This window comes from Mercenaria mercenaria, chromosome 10 (assembly GCF_021730395.1).
Source record: "Mercenaria mercenaria strain notata chromosome 10, MADL_Memer_1, whole genome shotgun sequence".
Lineage (NCBI taxonomy): Eukaryota > Metazoa > Mollusca > Bivalvia > Venerida > Veneridae > Mercenaria > Mercenaria mercenaria.
In genome coordinates, this window is record NC_069370.1 from 47,940,645 (window position 1) to 47,958,320 (window position 17,676).

General features: G+C 35.6%; 1 protein-coding gene across 1 annotated transcript; it reads right to left on the reverse strand.

The window, feature by feature from the left end:
* Nucleotides 1-881: 881 nt before the first annotated feature.
* On the reverse strand, nucleotides 882-17,668 carry LOC123561676 (MKI67 FHA domain-interacting nucleolar phosphoprotein-like). Its single transcript, XM_045354195.2, has 5 exons — nucleotides 17,513-17,668; nucleotides 7,030-7,164; nucleotides 4,648-4,756; nucleotides 4,120-4,331; nucleotides 882-1,938 (listed from the first exon to the last, which is right to left on the reverse strand). Exons 1-5 carry the CDS (start codon nucleotides 17,609-17,611, stop codon nucleotides 1,165-1,167), a joined length of 1,329 nt encoding a protein of 442 aa, XP_045210130.2. The 5' UTR covers nucleotides 17,612-17,668; the 3' UTR covers nucleotides 882-1,164.
* Between the last annotated feature and the right edge of the window lie 8 nt (nucleotides 17,669-17,676).

Genomic DNA, 17,676 nt, shown 5'->3' on the forward strand with positions numbered 1-17,676 from the left:
ACTGACAGACGGTTCAAAAACTATATGCCTCCCTTCGGGGGCATAAAAACTGTAATATATTGCCTTTCCAGGAAGGTAATTATATAAATTTGCACAAAAAATAGAGAAATACTGTATCTACTTTTTACAGTGCCATTTATGAGGCTAGACTGGGGTGTTTACTACCTAAACATTTTATTGAACTGATGTAGCACTATGCACAGTACTTTATGTATTAAGTTATTTTGGACCAGACTTTGCTACTGCAGTGTGTTTTGAAATTTGCAAAGAAAATGAAAACAGTTTGATTGAATGAAAAAGTTTGAATTAGCTGATAAATTTGTGAAAATGCAACAACACAGAAAGGGGTTTAAGTTATTCATCTGTCATAGGTATATTATAACTATTGTAACAATCAGAATGATTTTCATGAAGTTAATGTGATCAAAAAATAGGTCACTAGGTTGTGATGGGTCTTTAAGATAAAAATTTCTGAAAAAGTTCCATAAAGATGAAGAAGAAAATATGATAAGCTTTTTTCCATTATTTAACCTAGTTTCTGACTACAGATGAAACAGTATCAAACTTGTCCAGAATTTCATTGAGGGAAACATTAAGTTTCATTAATATTGGGTCAGAATTATGACTTTTAAGTGTAAACAGTGAAATTGATACCAACACACAACCAAGACCAAACAGGGTGACCAATCAGAACAGCTCACCCTGAGCACTATTTTCTTGGGCAAGCTAAATCTATTTTCATTTTGAAGTCACAGTTTTTTGTCATATTTTTCTAGCTAATTGCTGCCATACATATAGCAATCATAATATTTGATGTTGCAAACCTCAAGTCCCCTCTGGTGATACAGCAGTAGGGAACCAATATACATGATAAAGGACAATAAGTTTATTACATTCTTTACTCTGATAATTTCTGTTCTTTTCTTTCTTTGTAAACATCAGACAACCTTTTTCAAACTTCAATAAACTGGTCCGATACATTTCAACAACAGTAGTACAATCATTAATATTGTTTCTCTAACTTATCATCTGATTAAACAAAATCAGGAAACTGTGACAGAAAACAGTTCCTGAAGAAAAAAACCCAATATACCGGTAGTCTTCAGGCAAAACTTACTGTACTTTGAATATTTGAAGTAACAGGCTACATAACTACTCATAATGTTACTTTTTGAGCTGTTTCTTTTTACTCTCTGATGGTAAAGTCTTTTTAGCTGGTGTTTTCTTTCCTGACTGGGATCTGTCACTACTTTTACATTCACTTTTAGGTGTGACCATTTCCTGTTTCTTACTATGAACTACTTTTGGAGTGTTCGTCTTTTGCGCAGATTTAGGTGTTAACTTTCTCTTCTTCTCTAGAACTTCTGGTTTTGGTGTAACAGTTCCTTTTGACATTGGTGTCTTCTCATTCAGCTTTCTTTTTGGTGATCTTTTCTCAGTGGACACTGGTGTTGCCTTCATTGATTTTAATGTATCGTCCAACTTAGAGGATTTTATTGAACGTGGCGGAGTTTTGAATGATATCTCGTCTTCACTGCTATCTTCTATCAAAACATTCATTTTACCTTTAGGTGTGTCCACTTCATTAGGAATCAATGATTGTCTTTTCTTTGTACTTCTATTTTCTGCTTGACCACTTTTTAATGATTTACTTGTCAAATGTTTAGGTGTTTTCTGCCCTATATTTTTATTTTCCTTTGTTCCTTGTGTTTCTGTTGCTTCTGTATCATCACTGTCACTATCATCATCAGAATCATCATCTTCAGAATCGTCATTTTCAGAATCAGAATCAGAATCATCATCACCCTCATCATCTGATTTTACTTTAGCAGTTTGTTTCTTTCCTGTCTTTGCTTGTTTCTTTTTGTCATTCTGTTCCCTGAGCATTTTCTTGGCCTCTGCTTTCTCCTTTAGTTCTTTTTTCACTTCATTCAAGTGCTGAAACAAAAAGCAGATACTAAAATACTGATGGTAAGACCTAAAACATTCTTAAAATTTTGACACTAGAGGTTTATGCAGGTATGCTAAAGACCATATTTTCACAAAGATAAAAAAAAACAAGAGCACCGCCTTGCAGGTGCTGACGCTCATCTGATTTTTTTTGTATAATAGAAATACTGTCCTTCCCATGATTTTCTAAGTCTAAAAAGGGCCATCCTCCTTGCAAAAAGCAGGACAGAGTTATGTTTCTTGAGGTACAGTGTCCACTTATGATGGTGAAAAACTGTTGCAAGTTTTAAAGCAATAGCTTTGATAGTTTATGAGAAAAGTCGACAAACATAATACTCAACCAAGAAAATGATTTTCTAAGTCCAAAAGGGGCAATAATTATTGCAAAAAGCAGGATGGAGTTATGTTGCTTGCTGTACAGGGTCAGCTTATGATGGTGAACAAGTGTTCCAAGTTTCAAAGCAATAGCTTTGATAGTTTAGGAGAAAAATTGACCTAAACATAAAACTTAACCAAGAAATCTGATATTTTCTAAGTACAAAAGGGGCCATAAATCTTGCAAAAAGCAGGACGGAGTTATGTTTCTTGCTGTACAGTGTCAGCTTATGATGGTGAACAAGTGTTGCAAGTTTCAAAGCAATAGCTTTGATAGTTTAAGAGAAAAAGTTGACCTAAACATAAAACTTAACCAAGAAAACTGATTTTCTAAGTCAAAAAGGGGCAATAATTCTTGCAAAAAGCAAGATGGAGCTATGTTTCTTGATGTACAGGGTCTGCTTATGATGGTGAACAAGTATTCCAAGTTTCAAAGCAATAGCTTTGATAGTTTAGGAGAAAAGTTGACCTAAACATAAAACTTAACCAAGAAATCTGATATTTTCTAAGTACAAAAGGGGCCATAAATCTTGCAAAAAGCAGGGCGGAGTTATGTTTCTTGCTGTACAGGGTCAGCTTATGATGGTGAACAAGTGTTGCAAGTTTTAAAGCAATAGCTTTGATAGTTTAGGAGAAAAGCTGACCTAAACATAAAACTTAGCCAAGAAAACTGATTTTCTAAGTCAAAAAGGGGCAATAATTCTTGCAAAAAGCAAGATGGAGCTATGTTTCTTGATGTACAGGGTCTGCTTATGATGGTGAACAAGTATTCCAAGTTTCAAAGCAATAGCTTTGATAGTTTAGGAGAAAAGTTGACCTAAACATAAAACTTAACCAAGAAATCTGATATTTTCTAAGTACAAAAGGGGCCATAAATCTTGCAAAAAGCAAGATGGAGTTAAGTTTCTTGCTATACAGGGTCAGCTTATGATGGTGAACAAGTATTCCAAGTTTCAAAGCAAGAGCTTTGATAGTTTAGGAGAAAAGCTGACCTAAACATAAAACTTAACCAGGCAACACACCGACGCCGACAACCACTCAAGTGATGACAATAACTCATCATTTTTTTCAAAAAATCAGATGAGCTAAAAAGGTGTCACACATACACAAGAGAAAAGTCATTTGAAAGCTTTTAAAACTTTTGTGCAGCCTAGAAGAATCATTTGTGTAACTTTACGGGAGGTCCCCTAAGGATGCTTTAGACAAAGTTTGGTAAAAATCCAACAAGCAGTTCATGAAAAGAATTACTATATGCAGCATTTAATACCCATGAGGACAAAAAATTGTTTCTGTTACTATACCAGATTGATATAGCTCTGGGAAAGCAGAAACAGTTGTCCTGTTTCGAGAGAGACCTATGCAATATACAAACTTGCGTAAAGATCCATCAAACATTGCTTAAGAAAGAAATGTTGATGGACATAGATGTTAACGTAGCATTTCTCTAGTCCTTTAAACCGTAGTGAGCTGAACAAGGACATGAGTGCTCTATATCTCTCATCTGAGTATACAGATGACCCAGTTTTAAAATATATACCACATAGACAAACATTCTTAATGCAAGACACAGGGTGATAACTCTCCTTACTGCCAGCTTAGTATGCTATCACTTTTATCCTGTAAAGATATAATTGAGCCGCACCATGTGAAAACCAACATAGTGCATTTGCGACCAGCATAGATCCAGACCAGCCTGTGCATCTGCGCAGTCTGGTCAGGATCCATGCTGGTCACAAATGCACTATGTTAGTTTTCTCATGGTGCGGCTCATATGTTACCGCAGCACATACTTACAGAATCTTCCACTTTATACTGTATGCCTTCAGCCGCTAGTTTGGCCTGTATCTTGGCCAGTTTGCCCAGCATCTTCCTTTGACTTTTCTCGACAGCACTGTCTGACTTCTCACTGTTATGTTTGGCTATTGCCCCTGCAACAGCCCCTGGCTTGATGAACCCTCTATTAGCATGTTTAAATGTGTTTGGATGAGGCTTCAGCAGATGTTTACCTGAACAAAAACATTCTATATAAGTTATAAAGTAATCTATAATATTAAATTTACTCTGATCAGCCTATATAAATGTCTAAAATGCACCTGTATTAAAATAAACATGGATACATTTTTTATCAGACTGAAAATGTCCAAAAGGAACAGATATTAGTAAGTTCTATCAGCAACGTGTTTCAAAATAAATAATATAAAAGTGGAAGTAGAGAACTAACATTACATTCTTAAGCAATCCTTAAATTACATTTTTTTGTCCAGGACACCATACTGTCTACATTCACTGTCAACAAAATACACATGTATAAGGTATTCTTACATTTGATAAGTTTTCCAAACATGAGATAATTGTTCATGGTTTCAGCAACTATTTTGGCTACTTCATTATGGGTGAACTGAATGTATGCAAAACCACGAGAATTTCCAGTCTGAAATAAAACATTTAAACAGTCTCAGATATGTATACACAGTATTTCATCAGACATTCTTCAAAGATATATTATGAAGAAAAAACTTCACATTTATGCAATTTAATAGATTTTCAAAAGTTTAAGAGTTTAAAACCAAGTACGAATTAAGATATAAAATTCCAAAACCAACAACTCTGAATCATGATATAACAGGACTTGACTCTTAATTACCTTTTCCTACACTAGTCTGTTAGACATGCAAACTGCAGCAGATACTAATCCAGAATTTACTATGTTAGTCTGCAGTAAAGTTATAAATGTGATGTGTTGGACAATGTTTAATTAGTAAGGTCTAAAACTTAAATACAATTATCTTTAACCCATAATTTAGCTGAAGGATTTAACATAAGGGCCATGATGGTTCTGGATCGCTCACCTCAGTTTCAGAGCTTAAACAGACTAGAGAGTGTGCAACTTTGGAAGAGGACCATAATAGATGTTGGAAGTTACAGAGGCAGCAGAAGTATATTATATAAATTTGTGTGACATACAGTTCAAACACTATTATGCTTCTTTGCTCTTTAAATTCAGACAGAGCAGGCTGAGGGTGTCTGGGAAGGTCTCTTTATAATTATTTTGATATCTGTATCTAGCAATTCATGAGAACATGCTGTTCATAGCTATTTCCATATTTAGCTCTAGTGGCTCCTAAAAAGGGGTCAGGTGCCCTCATTTAAACAAGTTTGAAAGATGACCTTACAATGTTGCTACAGACCACGTTTAGTGAAAATCCATAAAGCCATTCATGAGAAGGTTGTTAAAAAAAAAAATATTTATAACTCTAGGGACCCCTAACAGGAATCAAGTGCCCTCATTTCAGTCATTTGAATGGTGCTATAAACCAAGTTTACTGAAGGTCTATCAAGTGGTTCATGAGAAGAAGTTGTATAAATGTATTTCTTTTTTTAGCTCTAGTGGCACCTTAAAGCGGCCAGGTGCCCCCATCTGAACAAACTTTTGAGAGGACCTCATAATGATTCTACAGACCAGGCTTGATGAAGATCCACCAAGCAGTTCAAGAGACAAGAGGGTCATGATGACCCTGGATCGCTCACCTGAGTAATATGAGCTACATGTTACAAATGTCAAACTGAAGATTTTTAGAATTTTTTTGGAAGATTTTCCGATGTACAATCAAGTAACCCCTGGGGCGGGGCCAATTTTATCCCGGGGGGTCATGATTTAAACAAAGTTTGTAGAAGTCTACTAGGCAATGTTACTTATCAAATATCTAAGATCTAGGCCTTCTGGTTTATTTTTAGCAAATTTATGAAGATTTTCCTATGTACAATCAAGTAACCCCTGGGGCTGGGTCAATTTGACCCTGGGGGGGGGGGGGGGGGGGGGGGGGTGTCAAGATTTGAACAAATTTTGTAGAGATCCACTAGGCAACGCTACATGTCAAATATCAAAGCTCTAGGCCTTCTGGTTTATTTTTAGAAAATTTTGAAGATTTTGCTATCTTTAAAGTAAAAGTTTAAGGACGGCGGACGGTGAGTGATCACAATAGCTCATCCTAGGCCTTTGGCTCAGGTGAGCTAAAAAAGTCATGTAAAGTTTTTTTCTATTTTTAGCTCTAGTGCCCAATACCATTTTTAGCTCTAGTGGCCCCTACAAGGGTCCAAGTGCACTCATTTGGGAGCTGACCTTACAATGGTGCTACAAACCAAATTTGATGAAGATCCATCAAGGGTTCATAAGAAGTTGTTTAAAGCTATTTCTATTTTTTAGCTCAAGTGGCCCCTGTAAGGGGCTAAGCACCCAAATTTGAACAAACTTGGAAGAGAACTTATAATAGTGCTACAGACCAAGTTTGATGAAAATCAGTCAAGCGGTTCACGAGAAGAAGTCATTTAAAGGTTTTCTATTTTTAGCTCTTGTGGCCCCTAAAAGGGACCAAGCTGAAACATTTGAACAAACTTGACACAGAACCATGCCAGGATGCTACTGCCCAAGTTTGGTGCAATTCTGACCAGTAGATTCAGAGATGTCATCTGAAGAAAAGGACAGAGAACAGACAGTGAGCAATCACAATAGCTCACCTTGAGAACTTCGTGCTCAGGACTCAGGTGAGCTAAAACAGTGGATTCAGTTGTTGATTATTGGGACTTGAAACCTTAGAATAAACTCAAATATTGTTAAAACTTTCCATGTCAGAAATGCTTTCAAAGGTTGACAAAGTAAACTACAAATACAATTCTTTAGAGAACACCTTAGCTAAAGAAATATACCTTTTTACTTCTGGAAACGCGTAACTGCTTGATTTTGCCAAACTGCTCGAAGTATTCTCTGAGAGGCTTCTCTTCAAATCCCCATGGTAGATGCGATACATACACAACACTAGAATCTGACTGTCCTTCTGTCACCTAAAAATAGGAGTACCAAGCTTGTCATTATTGTAACAAGTTAGTTAGTAATATGCATGATACTGACTACACTTTGCAATTGAGTTTGCCCTTTCCGAACAATTCAAATCGATATTATACTGGGACTTGATAGGTGTACGTTGACAAAAATAGCCGAGGCCATCTTCCACAATGAATTCGATTGGTCCATTGAACGATCTTGTTAATCTTGGCCCCCCCCCCCCACCCCATAATTGGTGAAAGTTTTCCTTCGATACTCGTTGAACTTTCATTGTTTGGAGGCCATGGAAGGTCAAACGGGAAGTGATATCGTAGATATTAAAATCCATTATCAATATCATGGGTCGCAAAGATGTAGCTTAATTGATTGCGCGTATTCCAAATTATATGAATTGAATTCTTGTGATTTTCTTGACTATCTGCACGAAGAACTGAATAAGTTAGATTTCGTGAAACATTTCACGTTTCTAGACAATGAGAACACTTTTGTTGACATCACGCTGAGGAATTTTCGTTGTTTTCTAGGAACCGGTTCAGTAGGTTATAGGTTTAGGTCATGGAGTCAGATCAAAGGTAAAATGACACTAATCGTCGCAACAAAACCGTTCTAATGTTGCAGTCACTTAATATAAACATTGTGGTTTATTTATGTTTGGCGATAATTCGATGTTCAGCTTGTTTTATATTTGTGATGGGCAATCTAAACGTCAAAACTTTGAAGTACCAAAATAATGCAAGATAAATCACAGTACACAGTCATGTAAAGTTATTGGTTTTATCGCTTGCGCATATTGGCGAGTACACACGGAAAATTTTAATCATGCATGTACAGTACATACATAGGTTTAAATCTCCAGAAAAAAATCGTAATTTTAGATATTAATTGATAATTTTCACACAAATCAATGAGGAATTGAATGCTATTTCGATACAAGTTTTATTTGTGGGCAATTCTTGAATATATTTATACCTATAGCATGTAAGCGTCGGCAGCAATGAAAATTTCATGGGAAATTGCTTCATCTATTTTGGTCTTTCGAGTTTTTGAAATGAGTGGGAATATTGCCCATAAGAAAATATTATCTTAGTATTTCCTAGAATCGCGTCAAAATAACTTTGACTAAAATGTATCAATTCTATCTATCTTTAATCTTATTCACAATTATTTGACTAACATCATTGCTGCAATTTTTACCTTGCGGCATGATTACATAAATGGCTTTATAACCTATTTCGATGCGTTTCGTCACTAAATCTTGGCTGTTTAACTGAAGGGCGGAGTCAGAATTTCAATCGAGATAAACATAAATGTGACAGGCGAGTACAGTAACTGACTATTGACTTTTAGATGAGACATTATATCTGTGAAGGGCAAACTCAATTGCAAAGCATAGTAAGAAAACAAAAAAAAACAAGAGGACCATGATGGTCCTGAATCGCTCACCTCTTCCCACATGATCCAGTTTTGAGTATGACGTCGTTTTTCCTATTATTTGACATAGTGACCTAGTTTTTGAGCTCATGTGACCCAGTTTTGAACTTGACCTAGATATTATCAAGATAAAAATTCTGACTAATTTTCATGAAGATCCATTGAAAAATATGGTCTCTAGAGAGGTCACAAGATTTTTCTATTATTTGACCTATAGTTTTTTTTAGGCACGTAACCCAGTTTCAATTTTGACCTAGATATCATCAAGGTGAACATTCTGACTAATTTTCATGAAGATCCATTCAAGGGTATAGCCTCTAGAGAGGTCACAAGGTTTTTCTATTTCAAGACCTACTGACCTAGTTTTTGACCGCACGTGACCCAGTTTCGAACTTGACCTAGATATCATCAAGATGAACATTCAGAGCAACTTTCATACAGATCCCATGAAAAATATGGCCTTTAGAGAGGTCACAAGGTTTTTCTATTATTTGACCTACTGACCTAGTTTTTAATGGCACGTGACCCAGTTTCGAACTTGACCTAGATATCATCAAGGTGAACGTTCTGACAAATTTTCATGAAGATCTTGTGAAATATATGGCCTCTAGAAAGGTCACAAGGTTTTTCTATTTTTAGACCTACTGACCTAGTTTTTGACCGCACGTGACCCAGTTTCGAACCTGACCTAGATATCATCAAGATGAACATTCAGACCAACTTTCATACAGATCCCATGAAAAATATGGCCTCTAGAGAGGTCACAACGTTTTTCTTTTATTTGACCTACTGACCTAGTTTTTGAAGGCACGTGACCCAGTTTCGAACTTGACCTAGATATCATCAAGATGAACGTTCTGACCAATTTTCATGAAGATCTTGTGAAATATATGGCCTCTAGAGGTCACAAGGTTTTTCTATTTTTAGACCTACTGACCTAGTTTTTGAAGGCACGTGACCCAGTTTCGAACTTGACCTAGATATCATTAAGGTGAACATTCTGACCAATTTTCATGAAGATCCATTGACAATTATGGTCTCTAGAGAGGTCACAAGGTTTTTCTATTTTTAGACCTACTGACCTAGATTTTGACGGCACGTGACCCAGTTTCGAACTTGACCTAGAATTTACCAAGATGAACATTCTGACCAATTTTCATAAAGATCCCATGAAAAATGTGACCTCTGGAGATGTCACAAGCAAAAGTTTACGCACGGACGGACGCACGGACAACGGACACCGTGCGATCACAAAAGCTCACCTTGTCACTTTGTGACAGGTGAGCTAATAAAAACAATGTGAATTTCGGCGCTTCTGGATCTGGATATGTACACTGCAGAACCTTTCGACATAAACTCAGCAGGAGAGAGTTTGGGATATTGTGAGTGTTAATCCCGATGTAAGAGGGCTGTTTTCAAGCCCGAGACTGTCTCTGCACACACAATATTGTCACTAAGGTTATTCCAATTGGTAATAGTTTCCGGAAAGAATGAATAACTGTATAGTTCACTTTTGCAATGTTTAGACTTTTAAAACACTTTGAATTGAGAGACCCTTGGTTTGCTATAATGTTTTTTGCTATACAATTTTCAAATGATTATGGTCTTATTTGTCTTTACCATGATTGGGAATCAGAAATTCAGCTTTATGCATAGAAATAAACTTCCGGTTTCCTAGCCTATGCATGTACTTTGGCTAGAGAACAAATTCCGGATGAGTAAGTTTACTGTCTGGGGAACTGGTTCCGTTTCTCTTTTATTTTCGTTCTATTTTTGTTTGTTTTGGGTTTAACGCCGTTTTTCAACAGTATTTCAGTTATGTAACGGTGGGAAGTTTACCTAACCAGTGTTCCTGGATTCTGTACCAGTACAAACCTGTTCTCCGCAAGTAACTGCCAACTTAAATAAAAATGCTAAAACATGGGAGGAATATAGGAAGAAAAGAAATTACGTAAATAAACTTAAACGTATTTCAATTAATAATTTTTTTCAGGAAAGATGCATAGGTGGCTGCAAGAATAAAGATTTTTGGACAACGATCAAACCCTATGTGTCAAATAAAAGCAAAAGTAATCAGACCAAAATAATATTAAACGAAGATGATAAAATAGTATCAGACAATACAGATGTTGCAGAAATTTTTAACAATTTTTATGCAAATGTTGCCAAAGATATTGGTAAAGATGTCTGCTTCGATGAGGCTAGTCATCCAAGTATAATCAAAATTTTGGGTCAAAATATTACATCAAACTCTTTCAATTTTAATTATGTAAGTCAGTCTACAGTCTCTAAAATTATACAAAATTTTAATGCAAAGAAAGACACAGGTGTTGACAAAATTTCAACAAAATTACTAAAACAAGAGCTGTCCGTAAGACAGCCAAGCTCGACTATTCGAAATATTGTCCCAGAAGCAGGAAAATATTACCCAAAAAGGTTAAATATCAAAAGAGTTTTAAGTTCAAAACTGGGAATAATTTGACGAAAATGCATATCAGTTATGGGACTTGCTGCTATCAACTAGTTTTATAACCCCGAAGGCACATGTGAAGTTTCAATTCAATATCTGCATTAGTTTTTGAGATAGAAACTTGCATGTAAAACTTTAACCAGAATTTTCAAAGTCCAAAAGGGGGCATAATTTGCCCAAAATACATGCCAGAGTTATGGGACTTGATCCAGCGAGGTTAGTAATTGATCTAGAAAAAGAAAAAATAAGTTTTAAATCTATATGCCTTTGAGTAATAGCTGTTTGTACTTGCACGCAAAACTTTAACCAGAATTTGCTAAGTCCAAAAGGGGACATAATTTGGCCAAAATGAAGGTCAGAGTTATGGGACTTGCTGCTATCAACTAGTTTTATAACCCCGAAGACACATGTGAAGTTTCAATTCAATATCTGCATTAGTTTTGGAGATAATAACTTGCATGTAAAACTTTAACCAGAATTTTCTAAGTCTAAAAGGGGGCATAATTTGCTCAAAATACATGTCAGAGTTATGGGTCTTGACCCAATGAGGTTGGTAATTGATCTAGAAAAAGAAAAAATAAGTGTCAAATCTATATGTCTTTTAGAAATAGCTGTATGTACTTGCACGCAAAACTTTAACCAGAATTTTCTAAGTCCAAAAGGGGGCATAATTTGGCCAAAATGAAGGTCAGAGTTATGGGACTTGCTGCTATCAACTAAATTTATAACCCCGAAGACACATGTGAAATTTCAAATTAATATCTGCATTAGTTTTGGAGATACAGGGTTTCAGAAATCCCATGTCCGGAGCCCGAGGGCTACCAGAAAATTCTGCCGGGCTACTAAATTTTTTCAGTGCGTGCCCGCCAGGCTACCTTGAAACTTCGTATCGAGTAGCCCGGAAATCAATAATTTAGTCTTCAAATATAATTTTGATAGTTGTCTATAATCCCCTTTTTTATCAAGAGATACATGCCCAAGACTTTAAGTATTATCACCTACTGTCATAATCGGCAAACAATTAACCGTTAAATCGTACCCGCAGGCAAATGTTTACAAAAACATGTGCACGAGTGATTTTAGACTGATCCAATAACACCAAAGCCGCTGATCGGTATTGTTAACAAGAGCTGTCCGTAAGACAGCCAAGCTCGACTATTCGAAATATTGTCCCAGAAGCAGGAAAATATTACCCAAAAAGGTTAAATATCAAAAGAGTTTTAAGTTCAAAAGGGGGAATAATTTGACCAAAATGCATATCAGTTATGGGACTTGCTGCTATAAACTAGTTTTATAACCCCGAAGGCACATGTGAAGTTTTAATTCAATATCTGCATTAGTTTTGGAGATAGAAACTTGCATGTAAAACTTTAACCAGAGTTCTCGAAGTCCAAAAGGGGGATAATTTGCCCAAAATACATGCCAGAGTTATGGGACTTGATCCAGTGAGGTTAGTAATTGATCTAGAAAAAGAAAAAATAAGTTTCAAATCTATATGCCTTTTAGAAATAGCTGTATGTACTTGCATGCAAAACTTTAACCAGAATTTGCTAAGTCCAAAAGGGGGCATAATTTGGCCAAAATGAAGGTCAGAGTTATGGGACTTGCTGCTATCAACTAGTTTTATAACCCCGAAGACACATGTGAAGTTTCAAATCAATATCTGCATTAGTTTTGGAAATAATAACTTGCATGTAAACTTTAACTAAAATTTTCTAAGTCTAAAAGGGGCATAATTTGCTCAAAAAACATGTCAGAGTTATGGGTCTTGACCCAGTGAGGTTGGTAATTGATCTAGAAAAGAAAAAGTAAGTTTCAAATCTATATGCCTTTTAGAAATAGCTGTATGTACTTGCATGCGAAACTTTAACCAGAATTTTCTAAGTCCAAAAGGGGGCATAATTTGGCCAAAATGAAAGTCAGAGTTATGGGACTTGCTGCTATCAACTAGTTTTATAACCCCGAAGACACATGTGAAGTTTCAAATCAATATCTGCATTAGTTTTGGAGATAGTAACTTGCATGTAAAACTTTAACCAAAATTTTCTAAGTCCAAAAGGGGGCATAATTTGCTCAAAATACATGTCAGAGTTATGGGACTTGACCCAGAGAGGTTGGTAATTGACCTAGAAAAAGAAAAAATAAGTTTCAAAGCTATATGCCTTTAACTGATGGCTGAATGTACTTGCATGCAAAAACTTAACCAAGGTGTGACGCCGACGCCGACGCCAGGGTGAGTAGAATAGCTAGACTATTCTTCGAATAGTCGAGCTAACTAGGCTCACAATCACTGGTTCCATTTTATGCAAATTTTATTAATAGCTCTATTGACAGTGGTGTTTTCCCAGATCGACTAAAGCAAGCTCAAGTTACTCCAATCTTTAAGAAAAATAATCCCCATCTAAAATCTAACTACAGGCCTGTCAGCATTTTACCTGCACCTTCAAAAATATTCGAAAAAGTTTTGGCTGAGCAAATATCAGAGTATTTTGAACCAATATTTAACAAATTTTTGTGTGCTTTTAGAAACGGCCATGGCTGTCAGACCACCCTTCTAAAACTAGTTGAAGACTGGAAATCTGCATTAGATTCTAATAAGTTTGTAGCTGCTGTTCTTATGGACCTTTGACTGTCTCCCCCATAATATTTTACTATGTAAACTTAAATCATATGGCTTGTCTGAAAACTCTGTTAACTTGTTAACATCTCACCTCTCAAATAGAAAACAACAAATCAAAATAGGAAATACTACTAGTGGCTGGGCTGAGATAGTTAAAGGGGTGCCTCAGGGCTCGATCCTTGGACCTCTACTTTTTAATATCTTTTTAAATGATATATTTTATTTTATTGAACAAGGATCTTTATATAATTACGCAGATGACAACACCCTTTCTTTTAGTTCATCAAATTTCGACTCTTTAATTACAGTCCTTCAAAATGAAAGCAATGTTCTTATAAACTGGTTCTCTGTTAATTGTATGCAGGCTAACCCCGATAAGTTTCAAGCTATAGCTATTGGAAATAAAACACACTCTAGGATGCCTAAGCTCAGTATTAAAAATGCCAATATTGAATGTGATGATGTAGTCAAACTATTAGGAGTAAACTTAGACTTTTCTCTCAATTTCGAAAATCATATTAGTACTATTTGTAGTAAGGCAGCACAACAACTAAACATATTGAAAAGAATAGGCAGAAATGTATGTAAACTAAGGAGGTTAACTATTTTTCATTCCTTTATTTTACCTAACTTCAGCTTCTGTCCTCTGACATGGCATTTTTGTTCCAGTAAAAGTACAAATAAGATTGAAAAAATTCAAGAGCTCTTCGTTTTGTTTATGAAGATTATTTAAGTACATATGAACAGCTACTTAGTAAAGCAAACCTTCCTAGCTTGTATATCAGAAGAACTAGATCAATGGCCATAGAAACATTTAAAATTCTTAACAACATCGCTCCATCTGTTCTAAATGATTTAATTCATATTCATGATTCTGGTTACAATTTTAGGTATTCCAATCTACTAGAAGTTCCCCGGATAACAACAACTAGGTATGGTAAACAAAGCTTCAGATATGCCGCTCTAGTTCTGTGGAACTCGCTCCCAGAAAATTTTAGGAAAACATCTAGTTTTAATCAATTTAAAAGCTTAATTTCACACTGGAACGGTCAAGACTGCCAATGTTCAATGTGTAAACATACTTGGCAGCTTGTTCCGCAGGACCGGACGGCATCTCCTTTCATTACACCCAACCAGATAGTTTTTGCTTTGTTTAGCTGTTTTTGTTGTATGCCTTGTCACTCATAGTTTGCTACAATGTAGTATACATTGCTTCTTTTGTGTAGTTGACATAGTTTATGCTTTCTTCTCCATGCTTAGTTGCTTTAGTTACTTGCTGTTTTTTTTGCATTGTGTTGTCAATACTTGTCTTGCTTTGCATGCTTTAGCTACTTTTTGCATACCTTGTTTCCTTGTGTAGTCGACTTATATCTATGCCTTGTTTTCCATGTTTAGCTGCTTTAGATAGTTTCTTTGTTTTGTTGCTTTAATTGCACACTTGTCTTTATATTATTTTTATGTAATAATTTGCATGCTTTTTATGTTCTCTATGTGCTATTGTTACTATTACATCTTATTTTCATGCTATGTTTTATGTGCTACTGTGAAGGAGCTGCTGCTCAGTTCATTTCAGATCTGATCTGAGGTGATATTCACGTTTAGCATATTTTTTTATTCAGCTTTTTGCGCCAGTTTTGCCTCTCAGTTTTTTACTTCATGTTTATCTTAAGCAATTCTTAGGCTTTTGGTCAAGAGCAGCAGGTCTTTCACAGGTTTAACTTCATGTTGTACTGCTACATGTAATTTTGTATAATCCTATCTCTTATCTTACAGCTTGCTTACTATATGTTTTAACTGTTTATCTTTGTTATATATAGTCGGTTAAAAAGCGCCTGTCGCTTATGTTGTATTGTTTCTCTGTCTTGCCGACTTAAAATAAAATTTATCTTATCTTATCTTCCCCACATGAATCAGAGGTGGAGGACTAATGATTTCAGACACAATGTTGTTCAGGGTTCGACACTAACGGTGTCCCGGGGGCCCGAGGATCCCAAATTTTGAGGAGGAACACCAACTTCTAAAAGCTGGGATTCCGGCTGGATACCTATTTTTTTTGTCAATGATATCAAAAAAGTAAAAGATAACTACCTGTTTGAAAAATAGTTTAACCCTTTCCCACATCGATACGTTTATCACCGTATCTATCGATTACCAAACAGAAACGTATTGACCCATGTCTATCGGTTACCCGATAGAAACGTATAATACCGATTAACGGCCATTTGAACAGAATCGTTTTATCCCGTGTCTCATAATCAATCGCTTTATTTTCGTTCTTTTCCTAAAGAAACAAATTCCAGATGTTTACTAACTCAAAATAATGGGATTTCGTCATCATTATTTACGTAAAAGATCATGTGGTAACTATTTAAATATATCGAGTACTTTGCAAAGAAAGACACCGGGGTTTTTTCCTACATGTGCACGACGCTACGTCATGGAAAATTACTGAGAAAACTGCTTGCAACTGGCCGGTTCGCGGGACTTTCCTCGTTCTAAAAATAACAACCATTTCACATCTAAGTATTTTTAAATGTGTTAGGTCATGAAGGTCACGCGTGATACATGCAGATTTCCCCTGAACAACAATTTGTGTTTACGATGGCTTGGAATTTATGGTCTTACATAACGGGAAGTGTTAATCAAAACTGAAGGACCGCGGCTTCCAAATATTTTATGACACCCCAAGAGTTAATTGCAGCGGAAGTCACCCGTGATGTACCGACGTTTGATCATCAAAATATTACATAATATTATCAAAAATATTTTAATTTTTAGCACAAGAATACTGTAGTCGGTTACGAGTCTCGATCTCAGCGATCTTTTTGCACTTTCAGAAATTTTACGATCCGTTATTTTTGTAGTGTTATTCAGTTTGATGGTTGTTTTTTTTTTATATAAATACTTACCAATTCCGATTCGGAAAATAAGTCTATTAACTATAAATCAAACTTTCAAACATCAAAATGAAATTGTATATGAATTTCAATGTGAAAGTTATCCAAAACAGAATTTTATGTCTAAAAATATAATTCCCTTACTTTAACACTTTATATCTTCAAACCTCAAAGAGAAACTACAATAAATTTTGTATAATCGGAAATATAAATGCCAGGTAATATTAGGATTTTATATTTTAAAATATATGAAGAGAAGTGAAGAATTTCAAGATTTTTTTTTTTTTGATATTAGATCTATAATTTTTAGTGGTTGTCACAATAGACTTGACAATGATTATATCTATAAGAAACAAGTGTCTCCAAAATCGAGACCTTGTCTTGACATTGGCAAACATGTAAATTGATATCAATTTGGATACATTCTTCTGTAGTAGTTAAGGTGTCAGCCACTCAATACAGAGGTTGCGGGTTCGAATCCCACTGGGGTCACAACCGTAACTTCTCATAAGACCTGTTGTGATTGTTTTTATATATCATATTATGAGGGATCCCAAAGCCTGAGGAGGACCCCCAGATTTAAAAAGTAGAGATTCCTTTTCTAAGCGGGTGTGTTTCCGGTTCTCTAGCCACTGCCTTTACCGGTTCTCTAGCCACTGCCTTTACCTAAATATATTTATACCACAGAAAGGTCTTTACTGGTTTTGACGTAAAGAGGGGGATTCTGCCCTATCAAGAAAATATCTCAGAATCAGTTCTGACTCAATTTATTTGGACTAATCAAGCTAACTGAATATATCACCACTGATCCCCACTGACCCATGGCATGAAAAAATGACAATACTCGCGAAATTTAATGATTTTTGCATTTTGAGAGCTCGTGGCACTAAATGTTATTCGTCTAATCATTTTAAGAAGTATTTGTTTACATTCTGCTTAATTCTGTGTACAGCCTGGTTAAATTTTTTCTGTCTTGACGCATCCAGGGCAATATTTGATGATGCACCACGTTTTCGTGACTTCGCCATGTTTCTTATTGTAGACTGGATACTGTTTTATAACGTTAAAACGTCGATAAACAAATGAGCGTTTT